The 24,611-nt window shown below is 38.5% G+C and overlaps 1 protein-coding gene across 1 annotated transcript in view; it reads right to left on the reverse strand.

The window, feature by feature from the left end:
* LOC145988275 (uncharacterized) overlaps positions 1-9,617 on the reverse strand; it is a 42,984-nt gene extending 33,367 nt beyond the window's left edge. Inside the window, exon 1 of the mRNA XM_083123138.1 lies at positions 7,860-9,617. Within this exon, the coding sequence (XP_082979264.1) occupies positions 7,860-9,093 (1,234 nt within the window). The 5' untranslated portion in view covers positions 9,094-9,617. The remainder of the gene's footprint in view (positions 1-7,859) is intronic.
* Positions 9,618-24,611: the final 14,994 nt, after the last annotated feature.

Raw genomic sequence — 24,611 nt, forward strand, 5'->3', positions numbered from 1 at the left:
TTTTGGAATTCAGGGACCCAAATTCTATATAGAAAGTGGCCATTTTTCTTGTTTAAAAAATTCATTCTAGAGTATTGTCATTTGGCAAAATTCCTGTAGGGACGCGAGCCCGGCGAGCAAATGTCTGGCTACGCCTAGCTTGAAGAATTCACTACAGTTATTATAATCGCCAGTGTTAGAATTTAATTATCCAATACGACCTCGTCATAAATATAAACAAATAATAAGCATTTGACTGAAGAAGTGACGGTCTAAGGCAGTCAATTTCTCCTGCCGTCAAAGTACCATAAAAAATGACCATGATGATTTTTAATGTGTTACCAAGTGCTAGCCTACATAATTCCCGTAATTAATGTAATTTTAATTATTTACTTTAAAAAAATATATTTGTGGTACACAAGGTCGCCAGCAGAATTTTTAGGGGGCGGAGTCACAGAAACTTTTACCATAATTATTATTATTGCTATTATTATTGTCTTTATTTTTTATTATTATAATAATTATTATTATTACATTACTACTACTACTACTAGTGTTTTTCTTAAATTACATACATTTGTAATTTCCATATTCTGTATCTATATACAATTTGTAACATTAATTCATGTAGGATAAAAATCTGTTTCTTATAGTTGGATAATTCAGTGTAAAATAGACTGTAAGCTTAAATGTAAACTTACTTCAAATAATAGTAATGGTAATAATAATAATAATAATAATAGTTGCTGAAACTTACGTCCTGCAAGTCACAGAAATCAACACTTTTTTGTCATATCTCTACAATTTCACAATTCGAATTACGTTAACTGTTTCCAGAAATCTCAGGGGGGGGCACGGGTGCCCAGGTACACGCAGAGGCGCAACCACGATTTTTGACTTGGGGGGGGCAAGCACCAGAATAAACGTACCAATAATAATAACAACAATAATAATCATGCTAATAATAATAATGTTATTATTGATTTGTTTTATTATACTTCGCTTCCTGTGCTACTTTAGGCTAATTTGCGAAGATGGGGGGTGATGATATTGAAACATCCATCCCGAAGCCGGGATTCGAACCCGGGACCAATATTATTATTATTAGTAGTAGTAGTATCATTGTGGATTTAAACGTAACAGATCAACTACAGATCAAATTTTTCACATCAGACAGACACTTGAGAAAAAGTGGGAATATAACCAAAATGTCCATCAGCTATTCATTAATTTCAAAAAAGCATATGATTCGGTCAAAAGAGATAAATTATATAATATATTAGTAGAGTTTGGAATACCTAAGAAGCTTGTTAGTATGATAAAAGTATGCACCAGTGAAACAGAAAGTAAAATTCGTTTGGGTATTAATGTGTCTGACAAATTTACAATTCATGATGGGTTAAAACAAGGACATGCATTATCTCCATTGCTCTTTAATTTTGCCTTAGAATATGCTGTTAGGAAGGTAAAAGAAACTAACGAAGGACTAAAATTAAATGGTATGACTCAGTTGTTAGCATATGCAGATGATGTAGACTTATTAGGGGATGATATAAATACAATTAAGAATAATGCTAAAATATTTAAAACTGCTAAAGAGATAGGTTTGGAAGTTAACAAAGAGAAAACTAAATATATGCTTACAGGCCAAAATCAAGTGTTAGGTAATAATCAAAATCTAATTATTGATAACAACTCGTTTGAACCAGTTTCCAAATTCAAATACTTAGGAGTAATATTAACAAATGAAAATTACATTAAAGAGGAAATAAAAAGTAGGCTTAATTCAGGAAATGCATGTTACTTCTCTCTTCATAAACTTTTGTCTTCTCGTTTAATATCTAAGAAACTAAAAGTTAAAATATACAAAACAGTAATTTTGCGTGTAGTATTATATGGGTGTGAAACTTGGTCCCTTATATTAAAAGAGGAACATAAATTGAGAGTATTTGAAAATAAGATCCTTAGGAAAATATTTAGACCTAAAAGGGATGAGGAGACAGGTGAGTGGAGAAGGTTACATAATTTAGAACTACATAATTTGTATTCATGTCCAGATATTATTAGAATAATTAAATCACGAAGACTTAGGTGGGCAAGGAATATAAATTGAGAGTATTTGAAAATAAGATCCTTAGGAAAATATTTAGACCTAAAAGGGATGAGGAGACAGGTGAGTGGAGAAGGTTACATAATTTAGAACTACATAATTTGTATTCATGTCCAGATATTATTAGAATAATTAAATCAAGAAGACTTAGGTGGGCAGGCCATGTGGCATGAATGGGAGAGGAAAGAGGAGTTCACAGGATTCTTGTTGGGAAACCTGATGGTAAGAGACCTATAGGAAGGCCAAGACGAAGATGGAGGGACAACGTTGAGATGGACCTAAAGGAAATCGATAGGGATGGAAAAGAGTATATAGATCTTGCTCAAGATAGGGACAGATGGAAGGCCTGTGTTGCTGCAGCCATGAACCTTAGGGTTTAAGAAGGCTAGAGAGTTAGTTAGTTAGTTAGTTAGTAGTAGTAGTATTAGTTGTGGTAGTGGTAGTATCAAAGATGTTATTACCCTTGTAAATTATGCAAGAAGGGGGTAGAAGTTGGTGCTAAAGCATTTGTGTTCGAACAAAATATTTGAATTATTTTTTTCAACACGTTCAATTTGACATTAATAATGGAAAACAAGCACAAAAACTATTTTTGAAAGAAATAAAATGCTTGATAAATGCATTCTAAATATAATTCTTTTTTACTATAACATGTATAACTTTAATGCACGATATATGTTTCACTTATATGCAACATGGAGCGACGTGGACACTAAATTGTGTACGTACTCAAAGTTTATTTAATACATATTAAATACAACATATATTACTTCAATACATTACACAACCAATTCATCCATCTCACAATAAAACAACAGCAAAAATTACATCAATTATGTCTCAAATGTGCACGCTCCCTTTTCTGAAAACAATTGTTCATGCATTTAAAACAAAATCAATTAAGACAAGTGTTATTTCTCTGTCTGGTAATTTACAATGCATTACAGAGAAGAATGATAGATTGCGAGCAAAGCGAGCAATAAATTTTTGGATCCAATTTATGTGTAGGCTGAAATCAATATTGATTTAATAGGGCGCAAATAATTTCACGGGACGCCAATGCATTCTCTCTTGTACAACTTTTGGTGTAGTGGTAACATCGTCACCTTGTCATCAAGGGGTCCCGGGTTCGATACCCGGTGGAGACACAGTAGTTCGGATCCCACTTTAAACTGTAGGTTTAAAGTGGACTGAAAACCACAAATCAATCAATCAATTTTAAAACTCATTTTCAATTAGATCGTTCGGCTCCCAGGGTCGACTCCCGCCGCCCCTAGCTACGGTTCTGGACTTGATGAGACCAAGAAAAGCAGGTGTTGTGAGCGAAGCGAGCAAGAAAATTTTACGAAAAGTATTTTTATTTGCATAAAATTTGAAGTTGTGGGCGGTAATTTCCCCCTGCAAGTACACTTGGCCGTCAATGTTTGCCCCCCCTTGCCCCCCTATAACCCATTTCCGTCCAAGGTTATGTGGGCTACAATAAAAAAAAACTGTACGTCCCTCTTTTTTGTAAATTAGCAGGCGGGCCGTTAAATGTTAATGGCATAATATTGTGAATTTTATGGTGACTTGTAACGGTGTAGATGGGACGAATTAATTGGTTTCTATCGTTATGGGCTGATGGACATATACTAGATGAATATAGGTAAAATTACCGATAATTTCATCCATCCGGTATACCTATAAATAACTTCTAATTTATTAGACAGATATGCCATTTTGTTATTATTTTCACGAATATAAATTCATAGCTAACCACTGAGGCAACACCCACTTGCGGTCGTTTGATTACATGTATTCATCTTACATACATTACATGAGGGTTAAATTTACAAATTTACATCGGGTCTGTTATGGATGTCGATAAATTTTATATCGGTACTTTGTCTAGATAGAAATATATTTCTTCAGTTATCAATTTGGTAACCTGAAAGTACTATTGAGATTCTTGCATTTGATTGAACAAATTTGGAAGTAACGGTGCACTGTAAAAAGTTGACCGTCAATTTCTGTAGGCGTCCAACTACCGTAAAAAACGGTCATGGGTCGTTTTCGGTTACTAATTTACTTCACGTTCAACATTTAACTACACATTTAAAAGCACATTTCACAATAACCTAATATCTATATTTCTTAAATCCGGATTTAAAAAATATCCGATATTCAGATAAAATTTTATTGGATATTCTGTGGCATCACAAATAAAATTTCCAGATAGACGGCATAACCTCTATATTACTAGAGGTTAGAGTAACTAGAGTTACTACTATTCACGTGTATAAACATATCTCTAATGGTTTTATACTCGTCCTTGGAATTATGAAAATCAATGGCAGTAATAATCATTAAAATGGATTTCATTAATTCCTCCGTTTTGCACTTTTTCCCCTTTCATTTATTAACTTTTCAGATACGATGAGGTGAGAAAGCACGACCATGACATAGTTAATACAATTTTAATGATTCTGTTTGATGATGCACGCAACTATAATTTAAAATCATTAGGTATCCATCTTAATTAGGGTGACCATAATATTTTGACCCAAAAACGGGACATCACAAGAAGATCCGTTTTACCCGCCACCCACCTTCTGAAAAATAGATTGGGGCTAATTATAAAATTATTCTTATTAAAGTATGGATCATATAAATGCTACATCATAAACAATAAATGAAATATGATCTCCCGTTGTAACAAGATATTAAATGTTATAATTTCGGTATGACTTACGTAGTGTTTCTGATCCATCCTGATCAACATTTCATGTTAGTCTTATATGTTGAAGTTGAGGAGTGGCAGAAGTAATTATCAGAAGAATCAATTTCCTCGAGAACAGCTTTATTCTTCACCAACCGTTCATAAAATACCCCACATATCTGACACACAACTCGAGATTTGGCTTTTCAGTTCGTGTCAAGATGCAGGAATTTAAAATTCTTGTTACAGGTTTGTATATTAAAACTATACACATACTCTTCTTGGTCATGCCTATTCATTGCTCTACAAATATCGGAACACACACAAAGCGCTACAACTGTCTTCTCGAACATGCTCGACGACAACGTAACATTTCGATTTTTATAAAGTGCTTGAAACAGTATAGTACTGTTTTTTTTAATTCACATTTTGATGCACACCAATAAAATCTCAGCAGGTAAGGTTTGAAAAAAATACACGTAATATATACGGAAAATATGTTAAGGAGCAATCATACAAGAAAATTAATAACTTTTTATCATATTTAAATGTGCAAAAGCAAATAATGAGCAAAATTTCTAATATTTCAGAAAGCACAAGGGAATGTTTGAGTAAAAATTATGTTCATAATTACAAAATATTGGAGTTAAAGCAGTTTTAGTTAAATTCTCAGGCATATTAGCATGCAGATAACAGGGATAAGCTTAAATAAGATAAATACATATTATTTTCAGTTTTATTTATCATTGATAGATGTAAGACTCCTTCTTGCACTTGTGCAATGTAAAATTTTGCATTACTTATTGCTTCATTATCATCTCTCCATTCCTAACCTTGTATAAACGTCATTTCGTAATTATGAATGTTTTATAGTAAGAAGTTTACCAGGAACTTAAATTTAAATTTTGATTTCTCCACTCCCATGGGATCCCCCTCTCACACAGAAGGGTGAGAATTACCCTACCTTGAACATGGAGCGTATCTTAAATGCCTTTTGTGATTGTTGTCATTGTATGGCGAAATTGGAAAGAAAGTTATCAAAAAGCGTACTAACTTTGACTTTTGTCTTCCGTTGAACAAATTCGGAAATATATTCCGAGAATTGTAAATTTTATGCAACCAAAAAGTACTCATTGTGATTGTTGTATTTGGTTGAATAAATTTGGGTGGAGAAGGTAGAAACATACATATTCCTAGAAATAAAAAGAAGTTGTTGTGAGTTTTGTATTTATTTTAATAAATTTGAAGAAGATGACGGGAATATATTCCTCGAATGTATTTTAAACAACTCACAAGTTCTTATGGTGATTTTGTATTTGGTTGAATAAATTTGGAGACAAAGACAAAAATACATTCCTCGAAATATACAATCAAAAAGTACCTTATGTATTTGGTTGAATAAATTTGAAGAAGAGGACAGGAATATATTCCTCAATTTAATAATTTTATGCAATCAAAGAAGTACTTGTGGTTTTTGTATTTGGTTGAAAACATTTGGAGAAGAGGACAGGAATATATTCCTCGAATTAACCATTTTAGAGAACGAACTGTTGGTTGACTTTGTAAATGACTGGAAAATGTTGAGAATAAGTCCAGGATTAAAATATTATTTATTTTCATTCTTTTTATTTCGGTCATTTCACTTATTTTTCTACTTATTGGATTAATCGCGACGATGAATAATAAAATCTGTCTAAGGATATATGTCTTCATAGGGTATTACGCTGAACCACTTCGGCACGGTGTTTAAGTATATTATTTACTTTACTTATCTTATGTAACCAAGATATACTTGTCATAATTCTGTTATTTGTTTGAACATATTTGCAAGTAAGGTAGCTACGTAGCACCCGCGTTCGATACCCACATAGTGGTTCGGATACCCTTTAAACTGTAGGTCCAGTCCCGATTAGCCTACCTGTGCATAAAGTGGACTCAAAACAAAACACAAACAATGAAACAAACCTATTCCGTGAAATATCCAAATTAATAACTAAAGATGGATTTTTATGTAACCAGAACATGCGAAATCCATAGAGGAAATCACTGAAATAGAAAAAAGTACGTAATATGTAAGTATATTGAAATTGAATAATAATATTTTAATATTCTAGTATCGTTTAGATCATTCCTTTTCTATAGTAATTTAGGAACGAGTGGATTCAGTTACTGCAGTCATTATTTCCACAGAGTTAGCAGGGATTATTTGTTGTTGAATTGGTGTTTTAAGTCCACTTTATGCACAGTAAGGCTAATTGGGACTAGACCTACAGTTTAAAGTGGGATCCGAACAACTTGTGCCTCCACCGGGTATCGAACCCGGGACCCCTTGATTACAAGGCAACGACACTACCATTGCGCCATCGGGGAGGCCCAGGGATTATTTGAGAAATATGGAAGAAACAATGAACGAAGTCATCAGAGGATCCTGGTTTCTGACGTGTGATTTACACGGCTTAAAACATGATTAAGCAAAAGTAAAGTGACGTCACAATCAGATAAAAATGAACTAATTTAAAGAGAAAAGTATATGCTGAATGTTTATCCCACAAGCATAGCTGCGCAACTCGATGATAACTTGAGAAATGGCACGAATACTGCATTTTACGTAAAAATATGTACAAATTCAGATATATCGTACCTGACAGTGTAATTCTTTGACATTTCTAGGCTGATCAGGAAAAGGCACATAGGTCACAAATTGCAATTTTTTAATGCGTTCTTTTAAGTCACATAAATCAAATAGAGAAAATATTATGAGTATAATTTTATATTAGGCGTGTGTAAAGATTCTAAAAATTGATGATCCAACATTTATATCATGTCTGTAAAGTTTACTATTAAAATAATAAAACATAAATAACCGTCTGCTGTAAAATTTCAAGTGCCTGCTGTTTCGCGAGCACCCTAGATTGTCATTTTCGCTTGGCTACATCAAAGCAAAAAATGGCACAAGAAATTAATATTAATTATAAATTCCATGGTACTGAAAAGAGTTTAGGAACATTAATACTTGCACAACAAGTTTTAAGGCTAGAGTAGGTTACTAAGAATGAAAGTAAGGGCACTTACCAATGACTGACATTTCACTACTCTCTCCCGCGGCAAGGTACTGGCTGGCATACCCGTAGTTCTCCGCTGGCGGCGTCATGGACGTTCCCGGCACGGAAGTCGGGCTGTTGGACGGCTTCATGTAAGCGTTGGTGGTGGACGACCCGACGGTGCTTCCGGGATACGAACCGACGGTCCCCCAGCAGGAGGCGCCGCTGTTCTGCAGGGACGGCAGCGAGGATGACGCGGGCGGGTCTCGATCCAGATTGCCGGCGCCGGTGGCGAGAGGGCTGAGGGAGCAGTTGGTCGCCGGGATGCCCGAGGAGTAGATGGACACGGGCACTGGCGAGGACGATCCGCCACTGTAATCCGAGCAGCCCAAGCCGTTGGACGTCGCCATGCTGTAACTTGGACACATGGTCATTGAGGATATGTTGGGCAGCGAGCAGGATGCCATGTAGTGGCTGTTGGGAAGACTGACCATGTTCATCCCGCCCTGGGTACCTCCGTAAGAACACCCCTGCGTGGACATCAGATTCTGCTGATGATGGTACTCCTGCCCGGAGGTGATGGTTTGGGTCGGGGGTCCGCAAGCGAGCCCCTGGTTCCCTTGGAGGACATCGTAGTGGTTCGGTGGTGCCTGAAGCATCCCCGTGGCCGTCGCACCATTGTTGAAGAATCCGTATGGCTTCAGGGCTTGGCATTTGCGACGGAACCCTCTGGGTCTTCGCCTGAAGGAGCCTTCCTCGAACATAAACTCTGAAGATGGGTCTATCGTCCAGTAGTGACCCTTACCGGGACGTCCAAGACCTTTTGGTAACTTGATGAAGCACTCGTTGAGGCTAAGATTGTGCCTCACGGAGTTCTTCCAGCCTTGGTAAGATCCTCTGAAGAACGGGAAACGCTGCTGAAGAAACTGGTAGATTTCGCTCAGCGTCAATCTCTTCGTCGGCGAACTCTGGATGGCCATTACTATAAGCGCTATGTAGGAGTATGGAGGCTTTTCCTGTCTTCGAACTCCTGGATTGCCCTTCTTGGTGCCATTGCCGGTGGCTGCAGCGTTTGTCCTGTCGCCATTCTCCTGATTGTTCTCAGGCGACTGTTGATGCTGGGGTATTGTCGCATGGTTCTGCTGTTGATTGTCGCTGTGGTGGTCTAAGATGACGCTGAGCTGCTGCTGTTGCTGAGTGGCTATGATAGGTTGTTGCTGCTGCGAGCAGGCGTTAGTACTGGCTTCGGCGTCCTCGATTTTCATGACGAGGCTTGTTCAGCTATGGTCCTCCGCAAAACAGGTAAACATTTACGTTAAACGCTTCTTAGCTCTGTCCAAACAACCGACTGTGGGTTATTGGGATGGAGAGAGAGAGAGGGGCGGGGGAAGTAGAGGGGAAAAAACGCTTTAGTCGAACCAGTGGCGGTAGTAACCGATGGTCCTATCTTTACGTTTAACGTCTCACACATATACACAAACACTCGAGGCTCATGTGTATACATATACACACACACACACAGGCGCGCACAGTCAGCGTCTATTTCGATGCCCCCTTCCACTGGTCTCTTCTTGGGCTCCACAAAAGAATCGAACTCTATATGAACGGGAACACAAAGCTGCACGCTCGCAAGCGTAAACACACGGCCGCTGTCAATACGTCGGCGGTCCTAGTGATGCGAGCCGTTGTCCTCTCCAGCCGGAGAACGCGTGCTTCCTCTGGAGACCTGCTGGAACTGCGGCATGGAGAATCTTCGCTGGAAATCCCACCCAGGACCACCACGCGGGGCCTTCCGTGCTACTTCCAGCTCTTTTCCAATCTTCGTCTTCTCGAAACCTTGTTGTGGAGGAGAACTTTGTCGGTGATCCTTGGGGCATGGGAGATCAGCTAGGAGGCGGGGTTCGGAGGGGATCCGGGGGGAGGATGCTCTGGCTCCAGAAAACTTGCGGAGGGTGGAGGGGGGAGTCGGAAGATGCGGCGACTCCTTCCGCGCGTGCGTGTTCGCTGGCGGCGATGGGCTGGGCCAGAAACAGAGGAGGATGTGGAATTGAGAAACGGAGTAACTTAGAAGATGCACTGTTTCTAAGATAACAAATACTCGGTCGATGCGCGGCACTTCTTTATTTTCAACAACCGAGAAAAATAATCAAGGGGCTATCCCTGCGTGTTTGATAACAACAATGACGAAAATTTTTCTTTTTAGTATCCCGCTTGCTGCTTTTTTTCTCGCGCTTATTCTGATGGGCGTTCATATCACAATTACATATTCCTACCACTGACTATTCCGTATTTATTCGAACTTATTCATGTCCACAGTCTTTCTTTCCGCTTTTTCTAACCCGCGTCTTCTCGTACTATAGGCTTGTTTCACTCATATTGTTTTGGTTCTTTATTTATTATGCTGCGTTCACATTTTTACAGTGTGCAGAAAAGTTACTACATTTGGAAATATGTACGAAATTTATAAAAATGCACTTATAAAAGTTGCAAAGTATAAAAAGTTCGCTTAAAATAACCAAATATTTGTGTAAATATAATTGTTCATCAGAAACTAATAATTTTAGTAATCGTGCATGTTTGCGTATACACAAATCTACAGATTTGGCCCAAAAATTATCAAAATGACCAAATTTAGTCAAGGTAACTAATGTTATTTCTTTACGGTTAACAAAAAGTTTAACCAAATTTATTTTGTTTGATTCAAACAGATCGTTTTTTTTCTGTATGGGTTCCTGCGTAGCCATATGATGAGAGCGGTCCGGTGATCGATTTCCGCCGGAGGACCCCAAATTTTATGAGTTGATCTAGCATCGTGAGAACAAATGGTGAGCTATTTGAAAGGAGTAAAGCCAACTCCGGTCTCGAAACTCTGAGAACAGCGGCGATGGTACTCGATGCGCTGACCAAGCGTCACCCAATGAAAATCCAATTGGCAGGCCCTAGCTGTTAGGCCGTGGAGTGTAGTCTTTTAGTTTTATATATGCACTAAAAGTTACACTATACAATTCCTACATGCAGTACAAAAATTGATAATGAATAAAACAAGATTTGTATAAAATACATACAAAGATTTTATAATGATTTCAATTTTTTTGAAAGTGCGTACAATAATTACATCAATGATATTTAACACACAACAGAAATGACAAGTTTTTGAATCAATCGTGCATTCACTTCATTTTTAACAAATTTCTGAAAACGAAAAAATATTAAACAGACTTCCATTAGTTGGTTTCATATAGGTGAATACATTATTGTTTTATTATCTTTGAATTGCTAGTATTATGTCATCATAAACTTTCAACAGCATGACAGTAGTATTACACAAATTTCATTAAACGCTTTATTTTTAATGTTAAGCAAATGTAGCGTACAATATTACACATATCAACGTTGTAATGTAACATATGTAAATATATGAGGAGTGGTTGGATCCTCTGAATTTACGAACTTTGCATTTAAGAAGGAATAAAAAAAAAGTAAGCGTTGTGCCACCAAAAATGCTCTGATCGAAGGTCGATTGTGACTATAGGCTTATTCTTGAGAGCTCTTTCTTAAGGAGGGTTCCTGAATATACTAAATTTCCTGCTATCTGTAATTTGTAACGACGGTGCTGCGCAGGGGCGGCGCCAGAAATTTTCGACCGGGTGGGCAGAAGCTCCTTATTGATAAATTAGGGTGGGCAATATAAATGTAAGACCATATATACATAGCATTCCCTGACATTCGCTGCGAGAGACGGCGGCAAGGGGCCCGGCATCAGAGCTTGTCTTTCCCGGTGAACGGGGTCCGCGACAGTCGCTAGAATCGGCTATTAAAATTACAGTTTTCATATTTTGTACTAACCTTGACTACAGAAGGTGTTGAATATGATGTACCTCTGCTGCGACACATTCCTGGCATCTCCGAAGGAAATTGGCATTTGCACGTGCAAGTTCGTCTACTGTAATTCTCCCGATTTCTTGTACAATACTGTCTTTTAACTCACGGATGGTGTGCGGATTGTCTTTGTATACTTTATTTTTTAGATTTCCCCACTTTTCTTTCCACTTTTATTAGAACTGACCCTGTTACTCTAAACTTTTTTACGAGGTTTAATATAGTGGTCCTATGTGGAACGGGAACACCAGGAAATTTCGTTGCAAAACGTCGTCGCACTTCTACATAATTCCTCATTCCGAAGTAACACTCGACAAGATAAATCCTTTGTTGAAATGTAAACTTTTGTGGTGCCATATTAAGCCACAATCTTCAACACACGGACACGACACAACACAACTTCCGAGGGAGGATTATACTGGCGTCAGTCTGTCTGCAACGTCAACAGAAAGGGAAAGAGAGCGAAGGCAGGGAGAGCGAAAAAAACATACTGTAGCGTGCGACTGTCGCGGACCCCGTTCACAGGGAACGACAAGCGCTGACGCCCGGCCGCTTGCCGCCGAGTCTCGTAGCGAATGTCAGGGAATGCTCTAGTATAATATACTAGATATATATATATATACGTATATAACACATATAATATACACAGTATATTATATGTGTATGTAAGACTTATGTATCCCCCTGTCTCTTACACTCCCGATTTTCCTCTTACTTCTTTTCCCTTTCCTTTTCTTGTTTTCCTCTTTATTCTTTTCTAATCTATTCTCACATCTTGTTCCATTTTCCTCGCTTTGTCTCTGATGGACACAATTATTTCAAGGAAGTGTTTACCCACATACAGCTATACCCCAGCCATACATTCTAATTACATTCTTTCATGCATGTTAATACAGTGAAATAAATGTGAATTAGGTTTTAAGCTTGTGTTGCAAATACAAGGCACATACTTGATTTTATGTATTCGGCGACAGTGATAGAAAGTACAATGGTAGACAATCGTGAAGTTTCTCGTAATTTAAATGCATGTTCCTGAGCATAGTATTTTCATCGTATACGTTTTTGACTGAAAGAGTTTTCTTACTCCTTGGGGGTTACTTTTCTTAGCTTACAAGGTTTGTACAACTGACAAATCTATCTGAATGTTTGTAGTAACAGTTGGGCTGAAAAGTTCGTAGGCTGACTCATAGATGGCGTTACTAGAATTAAATCCATGTGATTCTTACTTAGTACTAACCTTCAAAAGATACGTGTATACATTTCACAGCTGCCGGATAATTAGTTCGTGAGATATAGCATTGTGAGTGAAGCAGCTTTTGTTATTGTGAAAAAATGGATAAAAAAAGAATTTCGTGTGTTAATAAAGCATTGCTTTTTGGCGAAAAAAAATACTGTTGAAGCCAAGGCTTGGCTTGATAAACATTATTCGGACTCTGCACCAGGAAAATCAACCGTTGAGAAGTGGTTTGCTAAATTTAAACGAGGAGAAATGAGCATCGAAGACGATGCACGCAGTGGACGCCCCAAAGAGGCTGTTACCGACGAAAACATCAAAAAAGGCCCACAAAATAATTTTAAATGATTGTAAAGTGAAGTTGATCAAGATAGCTGAGACTTTAAAAATATCAAAGGAACGTGTTGGACATATTGTGCATGAATATTTGAACATGCGAAAGCTGTGTGCAAAATGGGTGCCGCGCGTGCTCACAATCGATCAAAAGCAACAACGTTTTGATGATTCAGAGCAATGTTTAGCGATATTCAACCGTAATAAAATTGCTTCCCCATCCACCATATTCTCCAGATCTGGCCCCCAGTGACTTTTTCCTGTTTGCAGACCTTAAAAGAATGCTCGCTGGAAAGAAATTTAGCACTGATGAAGAGGTAATCGCCGAAACTGAGGCCTATTTTGAGGCTAAAGAGAAATCGTACTATAAAAATGGCATCCAAAAATTGTATGACCTCTATAATCGTTGTATCGCCCTCGAAGGCAACTATATTGAATAATAAAATCGAATTTTGTCAAAAAAATATTTTTTACTATGTTAGCCTACGAACTTTTCAGCCCAACTGTTAGCGGCGATTGGGTGCCAACATTTGAGGGGCAAGGATAATATACTTTTTCTTGGTAGAAAAGGCTTAGCATAGACAGGCCATAGTGCTGGGGCAAAAAGTGGCAAAATGTGGCGGGGGAACTACATCCCCCAATTCCCGCTCCTCCTAATCGCCGCCACTGAATGTTTGGAACGCCTTATTAGGAATGATTTAAAGCACACACGGAAAACAAATTCTTTGTTCATTGTCCATGGAAGTATTCCTAGGCTAATGAAAGGCTATTTTGACAAAATATCACACATAAGTAATAAACAAGTAAGATTGAAAAATCTGTTCAGAATTTAAGAGATTATTAGCTAAGTTGCTATTCATTTTCTGAACTGGCATGTTACTAATGCGGGAGAAGCAATATACGAATGGTTACATAAACATATTTTTTGATTTAGGACACAAGGAATTTATCGAAGTTGATCACCGTGCCAGTAATAAATCATCTATTTTTCATAGATGACTTGGGTTATATGGTGTGACCATTTAGAACACACTAGAATGTCAACCTCTACCCTGTGCAGCATAACCTGAAAACTTTATTCTTTCAGGGCAACGAGTCCCTGGCGCTTGGAACCAATGTCAAAGTAATAATTTATGAGGGTTTGTACTCGTATTTTGAGTGTCAGCATGTGTTTGTTTCCGCCCTTTCGTTAGTTTCATCTAATCACCATATGACCTTATCATCGTCATTATCAAAATTAGCAGATAAATGACTTAAAATGAAACAAATCATACACAACTTACTCTTCCAAAAATGAAGTTTCATTAGTTCATACCTCTTAGATAGTTGAGGTGGTAGTTTCAATTGCACAGCGTTTCATTAGTGGATCAAGGCAGCTAATTCCGTGAACAATGACGTTGTTTTCCGAAAGTCTAAAATATTTGTATCAGGCAATCACCCTCTTAAAATGGACGCATCTTCTGTTGTGATAAAATGCCACGTTTGGTGCGAGTTCTTTCTGTATATTTTCCCCAATGGCATAACGCTGTCGCATTATAATGAAGAGGTCCCGTGTTCGACCCCCCCCCCCCCCCTCTGGTGGGAGCACAAAGCACACGGGTTCGGACTACACGTTAAACTGTAGGTTTAGTCCCAATTAGCCTATCTGAGCATACAAGTGGGCTTAGAAACAAACTAACGAAATCGTCTTCTGGATACTTCGTGACAATTTTTTTCTTTACTTCAGCTGCATCTACAGATTCTGTTGACATTTTCGGCTGATTCATGTGGCAAAATTTATGTGTGGGACGAGAATGTCTAAATAGGATATGCCACTCATTAGTAATTGAATAATTCTGTAGCTTTTCCCATACATAACTGGTTTACTAAAATTTATTCACTTCAGTATTGTAGTGATTATTGTGATTCCTTCTTATTAGTAGAATTAATATAAAGTTGATATTTCGCATACCATATTGATATTTCAAGATAACAGGTATATAAAAATTGTAATGAAATAAAAAGGGAACACTTCTGGAATTTCAATGCAGAGCTAATTAAAACTATATTATACTCTCTAGCATACTTAAACCAGAAGGTTTATGGCTGCAGCAACACAAGCCTTCCATCTGTCCCTATTCGGGGCAAGATCAATCCAATCTTTCCCATCCTTGCCGATTTATTTTATGTCCATCTCAACGATATCCTTCCATCCTCGTCTTGGCCTTCCTACTGGTCTCTTACCATCAGGTTTCCCAACAAGAATCCTGTAAACTATTCTTTCCACTGCCATTCGTGTCACATGGCCTGCCCATCCAAGTCTTCTTGATAAAATTATTCTAATAATAATTAAAAAGTCGAAATAATGTATTGTGTTGTTCAACCTAAATTCTGATCTAATCTTGATCATACCCTGCATAATTTTGAGCCCCCTAAGCCTACTAACTCCTTTTAATCACAGTTTTTGTTTCAATAGCTCTAGTAATTACTTTCACTTTCTAATGACAAAATTGGCTTTTTATGGGATGATAATATCTGAACATTTCATACATGTTATGAACACCAAAATACACTTATTTTTCGAATCATTCATATAGCTATCTCCAAGTATATGTACTTATTGAATTTCATTGGGTGGGCAATCGGGTGGGCACAGGAATTTTTGGGTGGGCGCTTGCCACCCGTGCCCACCCCTGTCGCCGTCCCTGGTGCTGCGTGATAAAAACTCTATTAGATAACTTAAATCATAATGTGTTGTGAGGCAATTGAAGAACAAGTTGACGTGGTGCTATATAGCAGACCGGATGTTTCCTTGATGCCCCTCATCAAACTTATAATCTGAGACGAATGTGTGTTGTTTCAGTTTGTTTATAAGTCTGGTCTATGCACAGAGGCTAATCGGGACTGGACCTAGAGTTTAAAGTGGAATCCGAAACACAATACGCTTCTACTCGCCAAATTATACGTCAATTAAAAAGTAAATTACATAAATGGATGTCTCAAAAAGACGGGACATTTTGAAACTGAGTTATAGAGAAGAGATAAAAAGTTGCAAGAGATTTAATCATGGAAATGAATAGTGCAGGGGATACCACGCCGAAGAGATGTGATGAATTATACTTCTTAACCGTTCCAGTCCCGTTTCCGCTGACAACATAGCACCAGCATAGAGCTGGTTAATGTGGTGGATGATATTCAGTGATGGATTTTATTTTATTTTGTTTAGCACCGCTTCCGTGCCACTTTTGGCTAATCGCAATAATGAGGATGAGTGACGATATATGATATCTTACGTAATGCGATGTGCTAAGCACTCCGCCACGGAGATTGTAAGGCAACCCATTATTATTATATCTTTTGTCGACAAGCCCGACCCTGTGGCCGAGTGGTTAGCACATCGCGCTGCGATGCCAAGGGTCCCGGGTTCGAATCCCGGTCGGGCTTGGTTGTTTGTGAATGTCCATTCATCAATTTCATCATTTCATCACTCATCCCCATCTTCGCAAATTAGCCGAGAGGCACAAAACGCGAAGTAAAATAAACTAAATCAAATCAAATCAAATCTTGTCGACAGCAAAGCCTTCCAAACCGTCGCCCATGATATCCTACTTGCTACATTAATGTATTCTTTCAACTTTTCCCAATCCGCTGTTGTCCAGGCTCAAGTTTCTCAGCAGGCAGACAACAACGCACATTCGTAATCAAGGGGTCCCAGGTTATGGGAAAAATGAAAGAGGCGCGCTGGCATGGTTCAGATTAGGGGGATGGAAACAACTAAGAAAGATAAACGAAGCCGGGGAAACGATATGTCATTTGTGCGATGGGGAGGAGACGGACAAGCATATCATACTGAACTGCCTTTCTACACGTGACCTAAGGGACAAATAGATGAAAAACTTAACAGGGAGGGAAGTGATAGAAGTGGTAGACGACAGAATAAAGATAAAGGAAGCGAAGCTGCAAGTGGGGAAATACCTGGGAGAAGTAAGAGAACGGCGGGGGAAAGCTATTAGAGAAGGCAGCGAAATGAGTGATCATGCTCCAGACGATCCATCTTTATAGTGTAAGTGTGTGTAAAGCAAAATGTATGCGTTTTTTTTGGTGAGAGTGTAGGAAAAGAGAAGTGGGGAAAGGAGGAAGGAAGAAAGACTGGAAGAAGAACTGCCGAGGGAGGGGAAGAATGTGTATATAAAGGACAAAGTAAGAGACAGCTTAAAATAAAACTAATTGTAACAAAATATTGTAGAAAAATCAAAACTATGTAGTGGGTACAGCCTATATGGCTCGCACAAAAAGAAAAGAAAAAAATGACACCTGGATATCAACGTCAAGCTCCGAACAGTGATGCGTTGAAATGCGGTTATGTAAATACGGTAGATACTCATACACGTATACACAAAAAATACAATGAAATTTTGATATACGTATATCTGCACTATACGTGAAAAAGTAATGCATTAGCAACTCATTACTTTCCAAGTGATGTACAGCTATAGGAATAAAATTTAATTATAGTGATTTACTCTTTTACGGTATCTGATAATACCTTTTAGAGCCTAAAACTCAGCGTGTAAAAATATATCTAAGCAGAACAACTCCCCCAACATAGAAGAATCACGTGCACGAGTACTTCTTCCGGCGACTTAAAACGGCAGATTTTATGCAAAATGCCATTTAAAATGTAAGAATATAGTCTGCAATTTTAAATACAGATACTGTAAATGATATTAGCGAAATTGCATAATTTGAAATGACTCCCGTTATAAGTTGTAAAATTTATAGTAGCTCTACCGTTAAAATTTAAAAGTCTGCGCAGTTACAAACGAGACGCAACCGTTTTTTTTTTATTTAAATTTGAATATTTTAACATACATAAAGATATACAGTTTAATGATTGTGAATTACATTTTCGTGCGCCAAAGATATAGTTTCAAAAACTGAATCATTAAAATTACATTAATTAATGAAATTAATCTCTCTGGTCTGGTCGTCTAACTTCCACGTGGGAGATCCAGGTTCGATTCTCCTTCATAAAGCTGCCATGCGGTTCACCCTCAAATACATGGGTGGATATCGGAAAGCCTGGGGTCCCCGTTAAGGGGACCGATTCGTGGTGCCGATCATATGATATCCAAAAATGGCCGAGATCGAGAATGTGTGGGGTTCTACCTCCACAACCCCATGTGCCTTATGAGTCTTCATGGCAGAGTGCAATGTGCACGGGGGACTTTACTTCACTAACTAGCACGTATCTAGAAATACATTTCTTGGGGTCCGACCAAGTGTCTCAATAATAATAATAATAATAATAATAATAATAAATTAGAATAATTATATTAAATTAAATTAAAATAATGTTAATTAAATGTGTAAATTTATTAATATTGTATTGTTATTATTACATGAGTAGATAAAATGATTGTTAAAAGAATAGTTATGTAGCAGCACATATTCAGGTTACGTGTAATTAATATGACAAAAATTTGAATAAAAACAACTGCCCTGACAAGGAAATTAATGTCAAATAGAAAAAGAATTGAATATTTATTGAATAAAAAAGAAACCTATATCCAATTGTAATAGGCAAAAAATAATTGTAAGGTGATCACTTATAATTGCCTATTATAATTGACGCAAAGTAATGTTCCTGATTAATGTTTTATGAATATTATCTTAAGTAGTAGTGTGCAACATCTTTGGAACTGTCCTTTAGAGCCGTATGAGCCAAATCCTTTGCCTTCTAATAAGTTCAGTGGAAAAAAATAAACATCCAATCATCGATTAAACAAATGCTAAACAATTATTTTGATTATTTAATTTGTAAGTGTTTCGGGGAGTCCGGACCTCCTGCACCCCCTAAATACGTCCTTGCTACCATACTATATTAATGAAATATTTCTTCATTTACAATCCAAAATGTATGTAAGTCCATACTATTTAGAGTATCGAAAATCATACACACAACACAGAGACAGGACGAAGGAAACAGATGTAGATAGAAAGTAACAAAAGCAGACAGCAGAGAAAGAGAGGAAGTCAGAAAGAGAGAAAAGAAAGAAAGAGAAATAGAGGTAGGAAAAGATAGAAACAGAGGAAGAAGGAAAGAAACAGAGAAAGAGAAGAAAAACAGGAAGAGAGGAAAAATAAAGATACAGAAAGAGAAGAAGAAAGAAATGTAGAAACAGAAAACGGTATAAAAAAAGGAAAGACAGAGAGAAGCAGGGAAAGAAAGGAAAAGGGAGGATTTAAAGAGGGAGAAAAAGGTAGATAAACAAAGACCAAGCAAGGGAAAGAAAACATAATATGATAGAATGGTAAGGAAGCATATGGACTTGGACTTTATGGAGAACACAAAGAAACAAAAGGGGAGAGAAAGGAGTAACAAAAAACAGAAAAAGAGAGAAATATGAAACGATAGAGAGACCGCCTTTAAGAAAATTCCCATCGGAATTGTCCGAACTCAATTTCTTGATGACGCAACTGCTCTGTGCAGAGTTACCATCCTTAGTCACTGCGGGTGATCTTCATCCAAGCTTTACACAGGGCGGAGAACACACACACACTTCCTCTATATATCATAGGAAGAATTGCAGCAGTCCGTATAGACATTTGGTCATTGAACAAGCTTTTGCATCTCATTAATTGGTCGTTAACCTGATCTTTTAACAATTCTTGGAAGTTACAGTAATATTTACAATACCGTTAAAATTTAGCAGTTTGTTATTTTGCTAGAACGGGAGCATGAATTTCAGCGCTGCGTGCGTCACATATTCTCTTACAAACGAAAGTCTTTGTGTCTTTTCCTCAATATTTGAAGAGAATTTAGCAAAATTTCTCAGAGTCCCTTCAGAGTGAGACCTGGATGACTGAATACGAAAGCATTGCTCTATGTCAACTTTTCTCAACTCCATCATTGGAAAAAAAAATCGTAGCTTTTAAATATTTCTGATTTAATTAAGCTGCACCTCTGTCCTGGGAAACCTGTATTGCTGCTAATGCTGCAATAAGACGATAGGGCGTATGACTGCCACGCTGGAGGCCCGGTTCGATTCTCTGCGTGGGTGTTTCCAGGTGGGAACTTTTTCTGCAATGTCCTTGAATTGAGCGGGTCTGGTGTTCATCCAGACTCCAAGAAATGAGCACCTGAGGAGGTACAGACGGCTGGAGTGTGGTGTTGATCCCGTCACCTCCACAAATGTCCGATATTGTGAATGTGTGGGGCTCTACATCCACATCACCCAATATGCCATCACAACATGTTGCAATGATCAAGGTATAGTTTTATCCTTATTTTTTACAGAAGTGTACATTGAGAAAATAGTTGGTTTGGAATAACCAAAATAGTTTCTCGCGTGTTTTTTTGTTTTTAAGTCCATTTGTTGCACAGTTAGGCTATAAGCAGGACTTTAGTAATAGTGGAATACGAACCATTATGTACCTCCCCCGGATATCGAACCCGGGATCCCTTGAAGGTACGACGTCACCGTGAAAACTTTTCCCATAACCAAATATTTGTTTAAATATATAGGCGACAAACAAAAGATTGTTCACCAGAACGATTTCTTTTTAGCAATCGTGCGCATTTGCTTACTAAAATGTAAATCGAATTTTACATTTTACATTTAAATAAATGTAACTTACATATACAGTTACTAAAAAAAATTAAAGGCTACCAAAGTTTTTGATTACGATTCCCGAAAAGTTTAATCAGAGGCATTTTGTTAATTTAAACAAATTCGTTTTTTCTGTGTAAATAATTTTGGTTTCGTTACATACAGAAGGGGAAGGGGCAGAGTCTCATGGACGCACCGAAGGCGGGGGTTATGGACCATCATGTTATACAGCAAAATTACTTTATTTCCCACAATTTTATAATGGAAAATTTCTCATCCGTGTATCATTTTCAAGTACCAGAAATCACTGTTTGGAACTCCACAGCAGATTTATCGATCGTTGCATCCTTTTGTAAGACTTTCAATTCATCCCGTACACTAAAGTTGTTGCTTGAGAATAGAACCATACACTAGTTCTTTTTATATTCATACGTATGATCCTGGCAACGCCACAAATTTTTCACTTGGTTGGAAATTACTGGTTGCGTCTCCGAGGAGATAGATGTGTTTATTCAGCATGATTTGCAATGACAACAGAGTTTTATAAAAAGGAACATACTGTAGGCGAAAGGAAAGAATGAACTTCATACCTGGCCAACAACACGAGCGTGAGGCTGGGTGGGCGGTGGAGCCAATTCTCAGCATGGGCTGAACGAAAAAGAAAATAATTTTGAACGGGAACATTGACACTAAACTTTGAAGAGTCAATATCCCTCTAACTGGATGATTTCAAATGCCAACCACCGTTGCATTCCAAACACACTGTAAATTGCATTCTTGCAGGCTTACGAGTGTTGCGCACGAGACGAGACGAGACTTTGTCTCGTGGAATTGCTGTCTCGTCTCGAAAATATTCGTTTGTCTCGTCACGAAGAATTTTGTCCTGACTCCAAAAGAATTGTTCCAAGCGACGCGTGAAGGTTGTGTTTCTCCTGTTCAGATCAGAAGATTGCATTTTTTTACTGAGGGTTGCCGGCCCCCGTGGCGGAATGGTTAGCACCTTGCGCTACGACGTCAGGGGTTCCAGGTTCGAATCCCGGCCTGGGCATGGATGTTTGTGAGTTCATCAATTTCATCACATCATCAATCAGCTCCATCTTCGCAAATTAGCCAAAAGTGGCACAAAATGGAAGTAAAATAAAGCAAATCCATCAATCAATTTACTGAGGGTTGGTTTGCAAGCGATATATATAGCTTATCGCTTCTCGCTTGTTGCTTTGGTCTGATCGATTCTTACTTCGGTCTGAAAGCTAGCAACAAGTAACAAGCAACATGCAACAAGCGAAAAGTGTCGTTTTTGGAACGAACCCTCGGTAATAAATGCAATCTTTTGAACAGAAGTAACTCGACAAGCAGGAGCGGAAAACAAACACCCAGGGAAGTCATGACACAAATCAGTCCTATCATTGATTACATCTCTTCACGGAATTCTCTTTCCCAATCTTTAGTTCCTCACCGCGAGTGGGATGGGGGGGGGGGGAGTTTACGAACAGCAAGGGAGGTTATACGTATGTCAAAAATCAGTTCCTAACATCAGAAGACTACAAAATTATATTTGGTCAGTTAGATGGTACGATTTCATGAGAAAAATCCCTTGTTCCTTAAATGGGAATATATCGAGTTTTGACGATATCAACTACTGTAATACAATCTCACTGTAGCTTACGCATGATAGCAACAGAACTGTTTTATGGATAAACAAAGAATATATTTTATTAATATGGAAAAGCAAACAAAGCGAGAAATTTTCTCTGGAAAGTTTACAATATTTTCTTTAGCTTCCCAAAAAGAAATTCTCGAAGACAGATCTCTATCACAATATTTTTACACAAAAATAGACATCTAAATCGATATCTTGACACTTGGATCTGGAGTACCAAGTAAATCACAAAATTATGAACCTTGAATACATTGAAAAATTAGAAGAATTGCTGGATTTCGAAAGAGCATATTAAAAATAGGTAACATAACCTTTTTGATGTAGGCAAGTTGATTTGGACATGTCTCGTCTCGTGGGCAAGACTTACGAGAGACTGGCGCCTAAAATTCCTTATCCGGTACGGTCTCTGCTCTCCCAGAGGTTAGAGCTACGGGATGCGACGACCCAGCCTCGTCTTAGCGGACGCCGTTTCCTATAGAGACAAGAGAGACTAAATGGTAGAGGTGCCGGGGATCGAACCCGGAGTCTTTCACAAGCAAAGCGAAAATAATAAATGAAATAACGACAAATACAGTAGTCGCTCAGAACCATTGAACAATATTTCAACCTATAGTTCTTTTTTATGTTGTGATCAATTTTGCCATAAAACAACTTAAAGCGATGCCCGCAAGATAACCTCAAATTATAGGATTCACCCAAAGTAGTGGAGGAAAAATAAATTTACCACAATTAATTATTTACAAAGATTTCAGTTGCAAATGATAAAGGGTTTTCCAATAAGGGCGGGTCGATGTTGAAATGGAATAAAACAAGCTGTGTGTGAGGTATGAACGAAATTATTTTTTTATTTGAAAGGCCCATGTATGCCATTATGTATGGAATATAACATCGTTCAAATATCCGCTGCGGCTTCTCACGGTGGCACTTATCCGAGTGGTCCAATTTTCAATGACTCCGCCGCATAGATATGGCTGAATTTGAGCGATGGCCTGGGTGATGTTGACTTTAAGGGCATCGGTCGATTGCGGCTTATTGGCATAGACCTGCGACTTCAGAAAACCCCACAAGAAAAAGTCTAGCGGGGTCAAATCGCACGATCTTGGTGGCCAATTCACGTCACCTCTGCTAGAGATAACCATACCCTCAAATCGTTCATGCAGAATGTCCATCGTGGCGTCCGCTGTGTGGCACGTAGCGCCGTCCTGCTGGAACCACATGTCGTCTATGTCCATATCGTTCAATTTGGGCCAAAATAAATCGGTTATCGTCGTTCTGTAGCGCTCGCCGTTGACGGTGATGGCCTCACCAACGTCGTTTTCAAAAAAGTACGGACCAATGATGCCGCCGGCCGAAAATCCGCACCAAACAGTAACTATTTGTGGATGCAATGCCACCTGGTGAACCTCGTGTGGGTTGGCGTCGTTCCATTTACGGCAATTTTGCTTATTAACATAGCCATTCATCCAAAAATGCGCCTCGTCGCTAAAGATGATTTTTCGGCCAAAATTAGGGTCCTCTTCCAAACGCTCCGAAGCCCAGTCAGCGAACAAACGGCGTTGTCTATGGTCATTAACTTTGAGCTCCTGGGTCAGTTGGATCTTGTACGGGTGTAGGCCCAAGTCCCGATGCAAAATTCGCCAAGTTGAAGTCTGCGAAAGGCCCAGTTCTTGTGCACGGCGAGGAATTGACTGCCTCGGGTTCTCCTGCACACTTGCACAGACCGCGGCGATATTCTCAGCCGATCTGGCGTTCCTTTGACGAATGGGTGTTGGCTGATTGTTTACCGAACCGGTCGTCTCGAATTTGGCCACCAAACGTTGGAGAGTCGACTTTGAAGGGCCACCGCGTCTGCCGTAAAATGGGCAAAACGCGCGCAACGTTTGCACTAACGAACACTCATTTTGATAATAAAGTTTTATCATTTGGACGCGATGCTCAATCGTGTAACTTGCCATGGTAATTTGGCATCAGTGCCTGAAAAGGAAACATCAGATTAGACAGACGCCACCAAAACAATATGGCCGCCACAGGCTGCCAACATCGACCCGCCCTTGTAACGGAGTGCACTCACGGCCCCCGAAATGA

Source organism: Lepisma saccharinum, chromosome 5, assembly GCF_977018435.1.
Source record: "Lepisma saccharinum chromosome 5, izLepSacc3.1, whole genome shotgun sequence".
NCBI lineage: Eukaryota > Metazoa > Arthropoda > Insecta > Zygentoma > Lepismatidae > Lepisma > Lepisma saccharinum.